The sequence below is a fragment of the Chlorocebus sabaeus genome, chromosome 16 (genome assembly GCF_047675955.1).
Source record: "Chlorocebus sabaeus isolate Y175 chromosome 16, mChlSab1.0.hap1, whole genome shotgun sequence".
Lineage (NCBI taxonomy): Eukaryota > Metazoa > Chordata > Mammalia > Primates > Cercopithecidae > Chlorocebus > Chlorocebus sabaeus.
Window position 1 is genome coordinate 51,117,763 of NC_132919.1, and position 13,230 is coordinate 51,130,992.

General features: G+C 53.1%; 1 protein-coding gene across 4 annotated transcripts in view; it reads right to left on the reverse strand.

Annotated features, from left to right (window-relative positions):
• Positions 1-2,126: 2,126 nt before the first annotated feature.
• SAP30BP (SAP30 binding protein) overlaps positions 2,127-13,230 on the reverse strand; it is a 42,778-nt gene continuing 31,674 nt past the window's right edge. For 3 of the 4 annotated variants that reach the window (XM_008011745.3, XM_037993469.2, XM_073005021.1), the window contains 7 exons: positions 10,462-10,550; positions 7,561-7,652; positions 6,761-6,821; positions 6,256-6,307; positions 5,290-5,348; positions 4,052-4,136; positions 2,127-3,782 (listed from right to left, as the gene is read on the reverse strand). In XM_008011745.3, coding sequence (XP_008009936.1) covers positions 3,601-3,782; positions 4,052-4,136; positions 5,290-5,348; positions 6,256-6,307; positions 6,761-6,821; positions 7,561-7,652; positions 10,462-10,550 — 620 coding nt within the window. In that variant the 3' untranslated portion in view covers positions 2,127-3,600. Of the gene's footprint in view, positions 3,783-4,051; positions 4,137-4,450; positions 4,534-5,289; positions 5,349-6,255; positions 6,308-6,760; positions 6,822-7,560; positions 7,653-10,461; positions 10,551-13,230 lie in introns of all 4 variants that reach the window. The other variant, XR_005238757.2, reaches the window with a different exon arrangement.

A 13,230-nucleotide genomic window follows, 5' to 3' on the forward strand; every position in this document is an offset into this window, starting at 1 on the left:
GAATTAAAAGGCGTGAGCCACTGCGCCGGCCCTTTTTTTTTTTTTTGGGACGGAGTTTTTGCTCTTGTTGCCCAGGTTGAAGAGCAATGGCACAATCTCAGCTCACTGCAACCTCTGCCTCCCAGGTTCAAGTTGTTCTCCTGCCTCAGCCTCCCAGCTAGCTGGGATTACAGGCATGCACCACCACGCCCAGGTAGTTTTTAAAAAAATATTATTTAGTAGAGACAGGGTTTCACTATGTTGGTCAGGCTGGTCTTGAACTCCCAACCTCATGTGATCCATCCACCTCGGCCTCCCAAAGTGCTAGGATTACAGACATGAACCACCGCACCCGGCCCCTTGTTCTTTTTTGTGTGGCTTAATAGCCCTCCAACCCCCTCAGCCCGAGAGGGAGTTTCGCTCGTCGCCCAGGTTGGAGTGCAATGGTGCCATCTAGGCTCACTGCAACCTCTGCCTCAGTGACTCTCCTGCCTCAGCCTCCTGAGTAGCTGGGATTACAGGCGCCCACCACCATGCCCGGCTAATTTTTCTTTTTTTTTCTTTTTTTTTTTTTGAGACGGAGTCTCGCTCTGTCGCCCAGGCTGGAGTGCAGTGGCGAGATCTCGGCTCACTGCAAGCTCCGCCTCCCGGGTTCACACCATTCTCCTGCCTCAGCCTCCTGAGTAGCTGGGACTACAGGCGCCCACCACCATGCCTCAGCTAATTTTTTTTTGTATTTTTAGCAGAGACAGGGTTTCACCATGTTAGCCAGGATGGTCTTGATTTCCCCACCTCATGATCCGCCCGTTTCGGCCTCCCAAATGCTGTGATTACAGGCGTGAGCCACCGCACCCGGCCTAATTTTTGTATTTTTAGTAGAGATGGGGTTTCGCCATGTTGGCCAGGCTGGTCTCAAACTCCTGACCTCAGGTGATCCACCCACCTCAGCCTCCCAGTGTTGGGATTCCAGGCGTGAGCCACCACGCCAGGCTCAGCAGCCCTTAAAAAATCCTTTATTATAGAGCTTTCCAAATAGATACAAAATTAAAAACACTGAACCCTCCTGTACCTATCACCGAACCTCAGAAATTGTCAAGGCAGTGCCAAGTGACAGCAGCCGTTCAGAATCCAGCCCTAGGTGGCTTGAGTGATGCTGTGAGCACAGGGTTAGGAGCTGGAAACTTTCATTTCAGTGACCATAGGAGCAGAGACCACCCCTTCGGAAGATAAACAAACTCACCTCTCCTTTCATCCCTCCATCCCCCGAATCACCTGCGTACTTATCTCATGCCAGGCACCGGGGCACACTGTTATTTATGCCTGCTTTGTTTCTGCTTGCAAGAACTAGGAGACATGAGCTGTCTCATCCCCATTTGTGGGCAGAGGCTACAAGGCAGTGAAGTGTGATCCTAAAAGCAAGGGGGTGCTGCAAGCACTGAGAATGGAGCACCCTGCTGTCCAGCAGTCAGGAGGGGATTATAAAAAGCTGAGACACATCTTGGGGTATTGTAAGTGCAAGGTGCGGAGCTAAATGAATCCCGAGGCCCACCCAAGATCAGAGCCCTAGGGAGAGGTAGCGGGTGTGTGAGTGGGAGGACAGTAGGAGCCATGGACAGAGTTCAGTTTGGACACTGTTCTCCGGTGAGCAGACACACACTGGTCAGAAACAACCTTGGCCCCTAGTGCCTGGGCCATCCACCCACAGCAGGAACTGTTCACACACCTCTGGGCCATCCCTGATGGGACTAAGGTGGGCAAGCACCATTTTAGAGAAGAGGAAATGAAAGTCCAGAAGGATTAGAAACTTTGACCCAACTCACGAGGCTAAGTGGGACAGCAGTTTTGGCCTGCGACTGCCCAACTCTCAGCCTGTGTTCACCCTCCAGGCCCCCCACCTCTGGGGCCCCGCAAGAGACAGTCATTACTGCTTTAACTGAACAGATAAATGGCAGGGCCGGGGCTGCCCAGAGGAAAGCGGGTAGGGGGAAGACCTGCCAAACCCCATCCTCCCTGACAGAGCATGAGACGGGAGACAGGCCCGTTTGCTTCTCTCCTCGGTCTACACCAAAAAAAACTTGGATTTAGCCAACAACAAACACTGGCAGGAACTTTACAGTTTATAAAGCTTTTGCATATGTCACCTCTGGTTCCTCCCAACCAACTTACGATGCTTTATTACCGTGATTTCAGACAAGAAACAGGCTTACAGAGGTAAGGGTTTGAGACCACTCAACTGGTTTTAAACGGAATCTGGCCAGAGGTGCCGGCTCCACGTCTACTGCCCTTTCGGCAGCGCCATGGTGCCTCCCACAAAACACCCACAGCGTCCTTGGCTAATGAGGGGCCCTTGTCGGAGGCCACAGGAAGCCTTTTCAGAGCCCCTCTGGGGCATGAGTAGGGAGCGGCTCTGCTCCCCAGAGCTTCAAAGCCCCATCAAGGAAGGGCTGAGAACTGACCTGCTGAAGTGGCCAAGTGTGTGTATGGGGGGAGTGGACTCAATTTTTATTTTTGAAACCTCATGCACAGAGTTCCTTATATTCCTCAGGTCCCACAAGAGTACCAGGTGCAATTTCAGAACCACCTTTCTAAACCTCTGCCCACCGACTGAAAGCAACGCGGCCCTTCACAGCCCGGCTTCCTTCTTTTGACACACAGCTCTTCCGCTCCAGTGGAGAGTCGCCAAAGGTCACAAAGGATAAACAGTCTCCTCTGGACTCCCGGTCTGGGAAACCCGTTTCAGCCCTGGGGGGAGCCCAGTGGCCACTGGCGCTGCCCAGGGGCTGCTGTGGGGCAGAGATAACACACACAGGAAGGGTGGGGTGGCAGGAGCCCTCCCAGGAGCAGGGCTTGCCCGTAAACAATGAGCTGCCGCCTGGCCAGGGCAGGAGGTGATTCATCTCCCCCCGCTGCTCAGCTCCTGGCTGGCTGCGCTCACGGGGCACGGAGGGACTGGGGCAGCCCTGGCCAGGCGGTGACGCCTCCCTACTCCCTGCACAGGTCAGGATCTCACCCCAGCCCTTCTGGAAACTGGCTTGACTTCAAAAGCCTGGGTGTGTCCAAGAAGTGATCTGGACTGGGGAGTGCTCAAGTGCACCCAAGGGAGCACAGCTCCACCATCACCCAAAAACTGGCTGGGTTTTGGGATCAAGGCGGCACATGGAGCGAATGTGGAGCTTGGGGGGTCCCGCCTGTCCATGTCCAGAGGCGTACACGGGTAACAACGGTGACTTCTTGGGCCACCCCTCTGAACGGCGTCCCAGGCCTCCATCACCCTATCGTCAACCCTGAGGCAGTAGTCCCAACCAAGATGGGGGGACATGTGAGCTGAAGCATTTGCCTGCAAACAGAATGCAGGAGAGGCCAGTGCATCTGAGATGCCAAGAGGTAAGAAAACGGCACTTTTAATGGGCAGCAGACCCCAGGTGGTGCGTGGACAGACCCTGTCCACAGCACCTGGCTCCTGTGCTGCCTGTCCTTCTGTCTGGAATGCCACATAGAAGCTCCTCTCAGGTGGCATCAGGGGAGTAAGTCCCAATCCTGATATATACAAAGTGGCGCCTCCCACTGGGCAGTGGTCACTGGGCTGCACAGTCCTTTCGAGTTCTAGGGTGGCCCCTCAGGTCACTGCTTGGCCTTCTTCACAATGGTGCCCACAGCAGAGATGACGGTGGTCTTGGAGCCGCTGGCGCTGGTGGTGACCGTGACGACAGCTGGCAGGGTGGCTGTGGTGGTGAGGATGGTGGGCTGGGCTATCGTCGTCACTGGGATAGCCGAGTCCCACTTGCTCTTTCTCTTCTGAGCATCTGGAGATAAAGCAGAAGTCAGGATCACGATCCACTAATGAGCAGTGCTCTCTTTCCCTTCCCCTGCAGGCCAGCAGGGGCCTAGGGAGCAGAAACCGAAGGGGCCCCCCCCCAGACTCCAAAGCTGGTTCTCAAAGTCCTTGCTTAGAAAAGAGCAAGGCTGAGCCTAGGCCTAGATCCTGTGTTGTCCGTTGCCCAAACTAGCCAGGGAGGCACTGGCTCCGTGTGTGTGGCAGGAGGCAGGGAGGCAGGGCAGCTCTGCAATCTACCTGCAACAGCTGTGCTGGCGGTGGTAGTGGTGGTGGCTGTGGCGTTGGTCGTGGTGCCTTTCTTGGTGCCCGTCACAAACTCAATCTGGAGAGGGAGAGGGAAGAGAATAAGGCCGGGCAAAGCTGGGTGTCCATAGCCTTTTGCCATCCGTCAGCTCCTGGGGGACAGGAGCTTGGCACTACACAAAAGAGGCATTGGAAATGAACTCTGCTCTGACCATCTGGGGGAGGGCGAGGTGTCTAAGAAGAACCCAAAGGGGCTTTTCACTCTTAAAAGAACTTTCCAAACAGTACTGGATCCCTCCCGGCATCACCAGGTCTCTGCACATGCCCGGCACCCCCGGCCCACCGCCCCACCTCACATGCCCAGAACCGTTTGGCCAGGCCCCTCCTCCTCACACCCAGGAGGAGGCGGCGCCCGCCCGCACAGGGGAAGGACAGCTCCGGTCCCCAGGCGCTGCAGACACGTCCCTGCAACAAGCCTGGGGTTTGGAAGGGAGAGGGAAAGAGAGAGAAGGGAGATTCAATCAAGGGTTAAGAATGAGAAACCCCGATTATCCCCTTGCACCAGCTCCCACGTTCCTGGCCCAGCAGCCAGTGACTCCAGAGGGCCACCAACATGCCCAGGCCCCACAGCTCCTCTGCCTGGGGTGAGGGAAGCAGTCTGGAGGCCGCAGCTGCTTGAGGATGGTCAGGCCGAGCCAGACGTGGGAGGAGCTGGTGTCCTGATGCCTGGCTCCGAGACTGGTCACAAAGGGAACAAGGCCCAGAGATAACACTTTGGTCTCACAGCCAAACTGATGCTCCCTGAAGAACCCAGACCACACTGCTGGGTAACAAGTGGTGCTCAGGGCCCTAACATGGGACCTAATAGGTAGCACCCAGGCGGGCCACCGAGGGCAGCTCTGGAGGCCAAGAAACTCACTGAGCAGAGCAAGCTGGGCCCGGCATTCTCTTAGGGAATTACTTCCCTCCCTTCAGGCCACAGAGGGCACCCACGACCCGAAATAAGACAAAGCCCCCCAAGGTTCTGCAATTGAGGGGAGGAAGGGGGTCACAACGCAGCAAGCAAGACTCCAAGGGCAAGGCAGCAGGCGAGCACCGCAAACCCAGAGCAGGGCCTGTGCACTGACATGGGGCCAGGGTGGGGGGCAGTCTGGACAACCTCTGGGCTCAGCCAGCAGGACCCATGTACTTCACATCTGCCTTTTCCATCTAGGAGGTCTGCCATCACTTACTTTCGTTCGCTCCTTTTTGGCCTTTTCCAATTTGTCCATCTCAATCTTCTGGGCCTTGGCTATGAAGACAAGAGAAGCTGTTACAAAGGTGGCCCCTGAGCAGCTCTGGGCTGAGGGAGCCGACTCTGATCCCTGCGTTCTTTTCAGTGGGCTAAAGGTCTTCCTGGGCTCAGTGTTCTTCGTGCTAGGCAAAATGAAGCCAGCCCTTGCTTGGCGTAGGGCAGGGGCCTTCAGCTCCAGACTGGAGGGCTGCATGCCCCGCGTCTGTGTCTGGAAGGGTCAGCTACTCCTGAGTTCCTGTGGACTGCCGCACATGGAAACACAGGCCCAATGGGGACTACCTTGCTACTGACTGAGAGAAGCTGGAATCAGAGATTATTATGTAAAATGTTGGCAATGAATTCAAATTAAAAGACAGTAACATTCATGAAGGCCAAACAAAGCACCTCTACAGGCCAAGATCTGGGCCATGGGCTGCAGGCTCAAGACCTATGGTCTAGGGGTTTGGGCCCTTTGACATTCCTCCCAGTTCTCCCAAACTGGTACCTTAAGAATAAGCCACCCTCTCACTGGCCTCGGAACATTCTGCCTGCACCTGCCTGGCCCCTCTGCCTCTTCAAACCTCAGCTGGAACACAGTTTTGTCAGTGAGACCTTCCCATCCCTTTGGCCAGATTAGATGACCCTGCTTGCCAAAGCTCCCCTATACCCAGCAACTCCGTCATCACCAACACTTCATCGATGCTGGCATTACTGGCGTGATGCATTACTGGCATCTTCTTTGCTGTGGCATAAGCCTCTTAAGGCAGGGGTGGGTCTGTCTCATTCAGGCCTGTACCCAGCCCCTTGAACATGGCCTGACGTAGAGGAAACCTTGAAATATGTGTTGCCTGGATAACCAACTGACTGGATAAAGGGACAGTTGGGTGGGCGGACGAGGTATATGGGAGGAGGGATGAAAGGCTACCTAATGCCTCATAGTAGGAGTCCTCAGACCAGCCATGGGGATCAAACATATCCTGCAAAGGGAAAGGCGAAAGTTGCAGTTAGTAGGAACCATCAGATGACAAATGACTCAGAAACCCAAATTCCTTGCCTGAGTCTTTCCACAGAGCTTCCTGGTCTGGGGTCCCCTTACCTGGGGCTTGGGTGTCATCCCTGGTCTCTAGCCAAGGGGCAGCTGGCAAGTGCTGAAGAACACGGGAGCACGCAGCTCCCATCCAGTGACCCCCAAGAGCAGCAGGTCCGCACATGTCCCCACCAGTCAGGGGCCAGACACCAGGTTGGCCACTGGAATCTCTTTATTGGACTATTTCAGAACAACAGGGACTCAAACACAAGACATGGGGACTGTGCTTTCAACTAGCAGTGCCACTACATGGACCCTTCTGTGGCTGCAGGTCAAACCCCATGGAAGAAGCACAGGACCCCGGGTGTCCCCATCACCCTCCAGCTCTGTGTGCCAGACGTACCTTTGGGTAGTTGGTGCCAAGCTCGTCAATGGCACAGAACTGGATCAGCTTCTCGTAGATGCTGAAAAAACAGCACAGGCGTTGAGCAGGCACAAGTCCACGTCCCTGCATGGGACCTGAACCATCCAGCTCCTGGGGCTGACACAAAACCTTCAAAACCTTTAAATCCAGCTCAGCTGCTCTAAGCAAGCTTCCTGATGGCCCTACACCCTCCCAGGGAGATGGACCTGTTAACTAAGGGCCGGGAGGAGCATGGGATCAAAGTGATGACTGAGTTTTGTCCCACTGACCTTCAGTCTGCATGGCTGGGTTGGGCTCACCACACTCAGGCCCACACAAGGGCCATGCTCTTTCCCCCATAAGTCACTAGCTTGAGCATTAAATGGAATAAGACCAGACATAGCTCTGGTCCTAAGACCTCTCACCTATATGCAAAAATCAGCTTTTTAGAGTTGGAAGCTGAACCTATAGTAATTGTCTAGTCCAATTCCTTCCATGAGGACAGGGGCCTTGAGAGGTCATGTGCTTTAGGCTTAGAGCAGGGACGAGAACTCAGCCAGGTCTCTCTCATCCCCGTCTAGGTCTCGGTATGGATTGCTTTGTGTTTTGTCAGGATCTTAAATGGCAAGCCTCTGGCTGGGTTAGCATAGTCTGCTGTGTCCAGCAGGCGCTCAGTGTAATGACAAGTCTGGGTGATGGTTTGGGCTCAGGGCTTTTCCTCACCACCTCCTTGGGGACGTCTTCATCCTTAATCCAACATTAATAACTCAATAAACTCTGCAGGCTCAAGGGAAACTTACCTGGGGTTCCGAAATTCTTTCTTTCTTTGGATAATGTAGTTCATATCCATTCCCTCCTTTATTTTTCGTTCATAAAGCTTCTGGATCTTGTCCTATGGAAGAGGAGCAGAGGGGTGTATGACAGAAGCCCACCCCTCCACCATCCCAGCCCCCGGTCACCAGCTATGTGTGAAGCACGAACGTGAGGCTCCAGAGCCACGCAAAGCCCAACTTGACCTCATGTTAAAATTTAACCTATTCTTGGCCGGGCGCGGTGGCTCATGCCCATAATCCCAGCACTTTGAGAGGCCAAGGCAGGTGGATCACGAGGTCAGGAGATCGAGAACATCCTGGCTAACACAGTGAAACCCCATCTCTACTAAAAACACAGAAAATTAGCCGGGCATGGTGGCAGGCACCTGTAGTCCCAGATACTTGGGAGGCTGAGGCGGGAGAATGGCGTGAACCCAGGAGGCGGAGAATTTAACCTATTCTCAGCTGGGTGCGGTGGCTCACGCCTGTAATCCCAGCACTTTCGGAGGCTGAGGTGGGTGGATCACAAGGTCTAGAGATTGAGACCATCCTGGCCAACATTAAACCCCGTCTCTACTAAAAACACAAACAACATTAGCTGGGTGTGGTGGGGTGCGCCTGTGATCCCAGCTACTTGGGAGGCTGAGGCAGGAGAATCGCTTGAACCTGGGAGGTGGACGTTGCAGTGAGCTGAGATCATGCCACTGCACTCCAGCCTGGTAACAGAGTGAGACTCTCTCAAAAGCACAAAACGAAACAAAAAATTAACCTATTCTCTTTTTCCACCCTACCTTTTGCCCAGAATTGCACACAAGTAAGATAAACCAAGACCAGGCTGCTTTCACTGCTGAGGTTTCCTGATGCTCTCTGATGACAGTATAGTGAGCGGTGAAAAGATCACAGCAGAGGAGCCACGGAGAAAATAATGAACAAAGCCCCAACTGGTTAATCAGTTCCAGAATCATCCGAAGGGGTGTAGGGTACTGGTGTTGATACGCAGGGAATGAATCCTGGTTTTAAATTTTAACATGAGGTCAAGTCCTCAGCAGAACTGTGAACCACAGGAGACTTTGGAAGGGCTATGGCCTTTTGATGGGAGGCAGGAATAGTTCTTTGGATTCGGTCTTGTAAACTTTTTAGAATGTGTCTTTTACAGGGAGGCGCAAGGTGGCTGGTCTGCGCTGGCTTATCGAGGGTATCAAGGGTTAACTGTTTCTCTCTCACCCAAATTCCCCACAGGTCATGTCTGGCTCTCAGTGGGAGAGTGAAGAACCACCAGGGGGGATGCAGGCTGACCTACTGCGGCCAGTGCCACAGGCGTCCTCAGGAAGGGGGGTCCTCCCCAGCCCATGGACATGATGCCCAAAGTAGATGGCATCAGCATGGCCCAGTGCCAATGAAGAGGGCCAAGACACCAGAGCCACCTCTGGAAAGAGCAGTCTCAGCCAGGAAGGCGGGCACTGGTCCAGGGCAAGATCTACCTGCAGCCTCCCCCTGCAGTGGGGCTTAAACAGAGATTCTCCAGAAGGGAAACACCTGAGGCACTGTGCCAGCAAAGCGGGCGGGCAGGCCTGGAGGGCCCAGGTGACAGCGTTTAGGACATGTCAGGAGGGGTGATCCTTAGAGGCCAAATCTTTCTACCGAGACTGGCCAGAGCAAGAGCTGAACCGCAGAGGGAGGTCTGTGATATAATCGCCGAGACTGAAGAACTTCTGTCCTCCAAGCTATCTCCTCCAGGGTCATGGAGGGAGCCATATATAGAAGGCTCAGCAACTTGAGGAGAACCCATGTCATACAGATGACTTGGCTGCGTCTCCTGGGCTGTAAGATCAGTTCTACCACCCCAGATGAACTAAAATGTTTGCTCAAATGCCATGGTTTCCACCATCAGGAGGGTCTAAAGAGGAGGCACATTCGGCACTGCAGGCTGTGCGCCAGTCGTCTCTGCCTGGCGGGTTGCTGGAGTTGTCCTTACAGGCTGGAGCTTGCTGTCTGGTTGTCTGGCATGGAGGGTGACGTGATTCTGGAGGGCGGTGGTGGGGAGACGACTCAGCAATGGGAGGAGACTTCCAGGAAGGGAAGATAATCTGCCCTGCACCCCCAGTTCTGACTCTGGCCCTCCCCCAGCTTGCTGCATTCCTTAGCCTCAGGTCCCATTAGTCATCCATCCGTTAGGGTGGTGTCACAGGCTTGCTGTGCAGCCAGAGGCCCCCAGTGGAAGCTCCAGGATCAAAGGTGAAGCAGGTGGCCCAGGAGCCATGATTGTGCAGCCTTGGGTGCCTGTTCTATTGTTCATCACAAGGGAACCCACAGAGGGACAAGGAGAGCCACGGGCTGAACCCCAGATGTCCCCCAGGGAGTGTAACTGCACAAAAGCTTCAACTCCTTGGGATTTGAAAACCTCCTGTCAGTGCTGCACATTCTGTCAAGCAAGAAGCTACTGAATCAGCATTTTAGAAATAGATTAGCATAGAAAAATGTATATATATAAATGCTTGTGATTTTTTCATTTCTGTAATTTATTTTACATTCTGAGGGTTCCTCAGTTTCTTAGCAAAGCTCTTTCTCAGAAGCTCCCATTGGCCCAGCAGGGCTGCAGAGAAAAGGTTATGTTCTTTTCTCTGTCTCTGCTTAGGACCTCACTGAGGGCAAGCCAGGGCCGCCCTGCTGGAGCAGCACCAGGGGACATGGTGGTGGGTGTAGGAGCCACCTCCTGAGATGAGGCTAATAGGAGGTAAAGAGGACTGCAGGATCCTTCCCACCTGTCAGTTTCTTTTATAGAAACCTCAGTCCCTTTCCCTGCCATGGTCTCTTAAGGTTAAGACCAAACCAAACACATAACCCAGGCTATCTAATCTTCCGACCTCAGTAGCCAAGCCTCATGCTTACTTGTAAGTGATTTGAACATCTGCCAGGGGGTTCTGGCGGGATCTTGATTTCATCAGGCGACATGTTCCGAACTCTTTCAGAAAAGGAGGCTATTGAGAGAAGAAGGAAAAATTCTGTAGGTGGGGATCAGAACAAGGGACAGACATGGACAAAAAAAATAAGCACATAAAATGTTATCAGGTAGGGATAAACACTATGAAAACAGTACAACTGAGTGTTCAGATGTGGCCTCTGTGAGGTGTCATCTCAGCTGAGAGTGAATGACCAGAAGGGGTGGGCCATGTACCAGCTTGGGAGAAGAAAAGTTCAGACAGAGGGTATAAATGTATACAGTAATTAACTTCCCCCCCCCTTTTTTTTTTTTTTAAAGAGACGGGGTCAGCTGGGTGTGGTGGCTCGCACCTATACTCCCAACGTTTTGGGAAGCTGAGATGGGCAGATCATTTGAGGTCAGGTGTTCTAGACCAGCCTGGCCAACATGGCGAAACCCTGTCTCTACAAAAAAAAAAAATCAACTGGCAGGGTGATGCACGCCTGTAAACCCAGCTACTCGCGAGGCCGAGGAATGAGAACTGCTTGAACCCGAAGGTGGTGGCTGCAGTGAGCCAAGATTGCGCCACTATACTCCAGCCTGGGTGACAGAGTGAGACTCTGTCTCAAAAAGGAAAATAAAATACAGAAAATGAAATAGAGATGGGGCTTTTAGCCTGTAACCCAGGCTAGAGTGTAGTGGTACAATGATAGCTCACTGCAACCTCGAACTCATCTCAGCTTCCCAAGTAGCTAGGACTACAGGTGCATGACACCATGCCTGGCTAATCTTAAAAGTTTTTGTAAAGATGGGGTCTCGTTATGTTACCCAGGCTGATCTTGAACTGTTGGATCAAGCCATCTTCCCGCCTTGGCCTCCTAAAGTGCTGGGATTATGGGTATGAGCCACTATGCCTGGCCCACAATGGTTAACTTTTAAGGAAGAGTCAGCAGTGTGCTGGTAAATGTTTAATCACTAGCTGGGTGTGAGGATGGAGAAAGTGGGGATGCACCATGATCTATGGCATTTGCCATTTCTTGTGGTGTAAATTCTTCTGCCATGGCCAATTTCAAGCTACCAAGGTAAAGTCACTGAACCCAGGGCTGGGAAGAGACGTACACAATAGGCTCACCACGTGAGCCAACTGCAGCCACCACTGCATGTCTCTAAACCAGCTCCAGCCACCACTGGATATGTCTCTAAAATACTTGCAAGACTTTGGAAACTAAGAGGTGCTTGGTGCCACCCGTCTCATCTACGGCTAACCTGCCTAGGCTACAGGAGAAACAGAATTCAGGGTTCCCTAAGTTTTGGGTCGCAAAGTAAACAAAATGGCCTTGTGCATAAATGATACATACTACCGTTATCAGCTGAGGATCTTTTAAAAATAAACAAATCAACTCTCTCTTAGCCCACCTCATTCCTGAGAACAAAAGGCCCGTTCTGGTGGGAAGAACCACAACCCCCAGGGGACAATTTCCTCAGAGATCTGCCGCGGTGGGCAGGCCTTGCTCTCTCCAGCCCCTTCCCCGCAGCCTCGGGCCACCCCGCAGCCTCGGGCCACCCGGGCACTGCAGTCTTGCTTTGGCTCGCTGGGACAATGTGCTATTTGTTGTTAAGATTCTGTCTGCTCTTCAAAACACTCCCTCATGAAAAGGATCATACAATAAGCAAAGAGCAGGCAGGCAGGGTGGGGCAGGACGAAGAGAAAGAATGAACAAACCACCAAAAACACTCAGCAAGCACTTACTGGGCACCTACTGTGTGCAGGCCTGCTAACCCACTGCTGAGCTGCCCGGGCTGGCTTCGCAAGGCCAGCCCCTTCTCCTCTGCCCAGGCTGGGTTAATGTTTGCTTAGTAGATAAGGTGCTTTGATCTCTGCCTGGAGTTTCAAGTTACTGTAAAGAACACAGTGCCGAGGAGGGCTGGGGACAAGGCTCCCAGACTCTGCCAGTCCAGCTGCTGCAGCACAAGCCTGTGCACACTGCAAATACACTCTGAGCCAGGGGTCGAGCCTGGGGCCATCCTAAAAACATGACTTCATGTGCTGATTTTCACTGCTGTCAGTGGATTCTCACTGGAAGCGCCCCAAGAACAGAGCACCAATCTGCCATTTTGGATGAGGGCAAGAGGACAGAGACTGGCTGACACATTGATCAGAGGTCTTGCTGTGGATCCCAGATGCCAGTGCAGCCCAAGAGCCAGGGACGAGGTGCTTCTCTTTGCCCAGCACCTTCCTTTGGTCTCCTGACTCCTCAAGCAAAGCTGACACTCAGATATGGCTGGAATTCAACTCTCCTCCAACTTCCTCCTTCCTCCCAGCCCTGGAATACGTGAAAGTGCTAAGCCTGAGGTTGCAGAAGCTGGTGGAGAGTGGAATCAGCTGCAGGGAGCTGGTCCTATCTCACAAGCAGCAGCAATAAAAGCAAGGAGAGCCTTGGCAGGCACTGGGTACATAAATAAGCAGGGTTAACTTTTTCCCTGGGCTGGAGAGTGCATATGTGTGCATGTGACAGAGACAAAGAGTGCCCTTTGGCATTTGCCAGGAAAACCTTTTGGAAAAACAGGGTGTGACCCTGTTGCCACAGCAACCCAGCCACACTCTGGGGCTCACATGGTGTACAGTACAAGAGGAGGGGAGCCCCTCCTGAGCCTGGGGCTTGAAACAAGATAATTCCTAGGCAGTTACTGTCAAATAAAGGGACACATTCAGGAAAACTAGATACAAGTATACACAG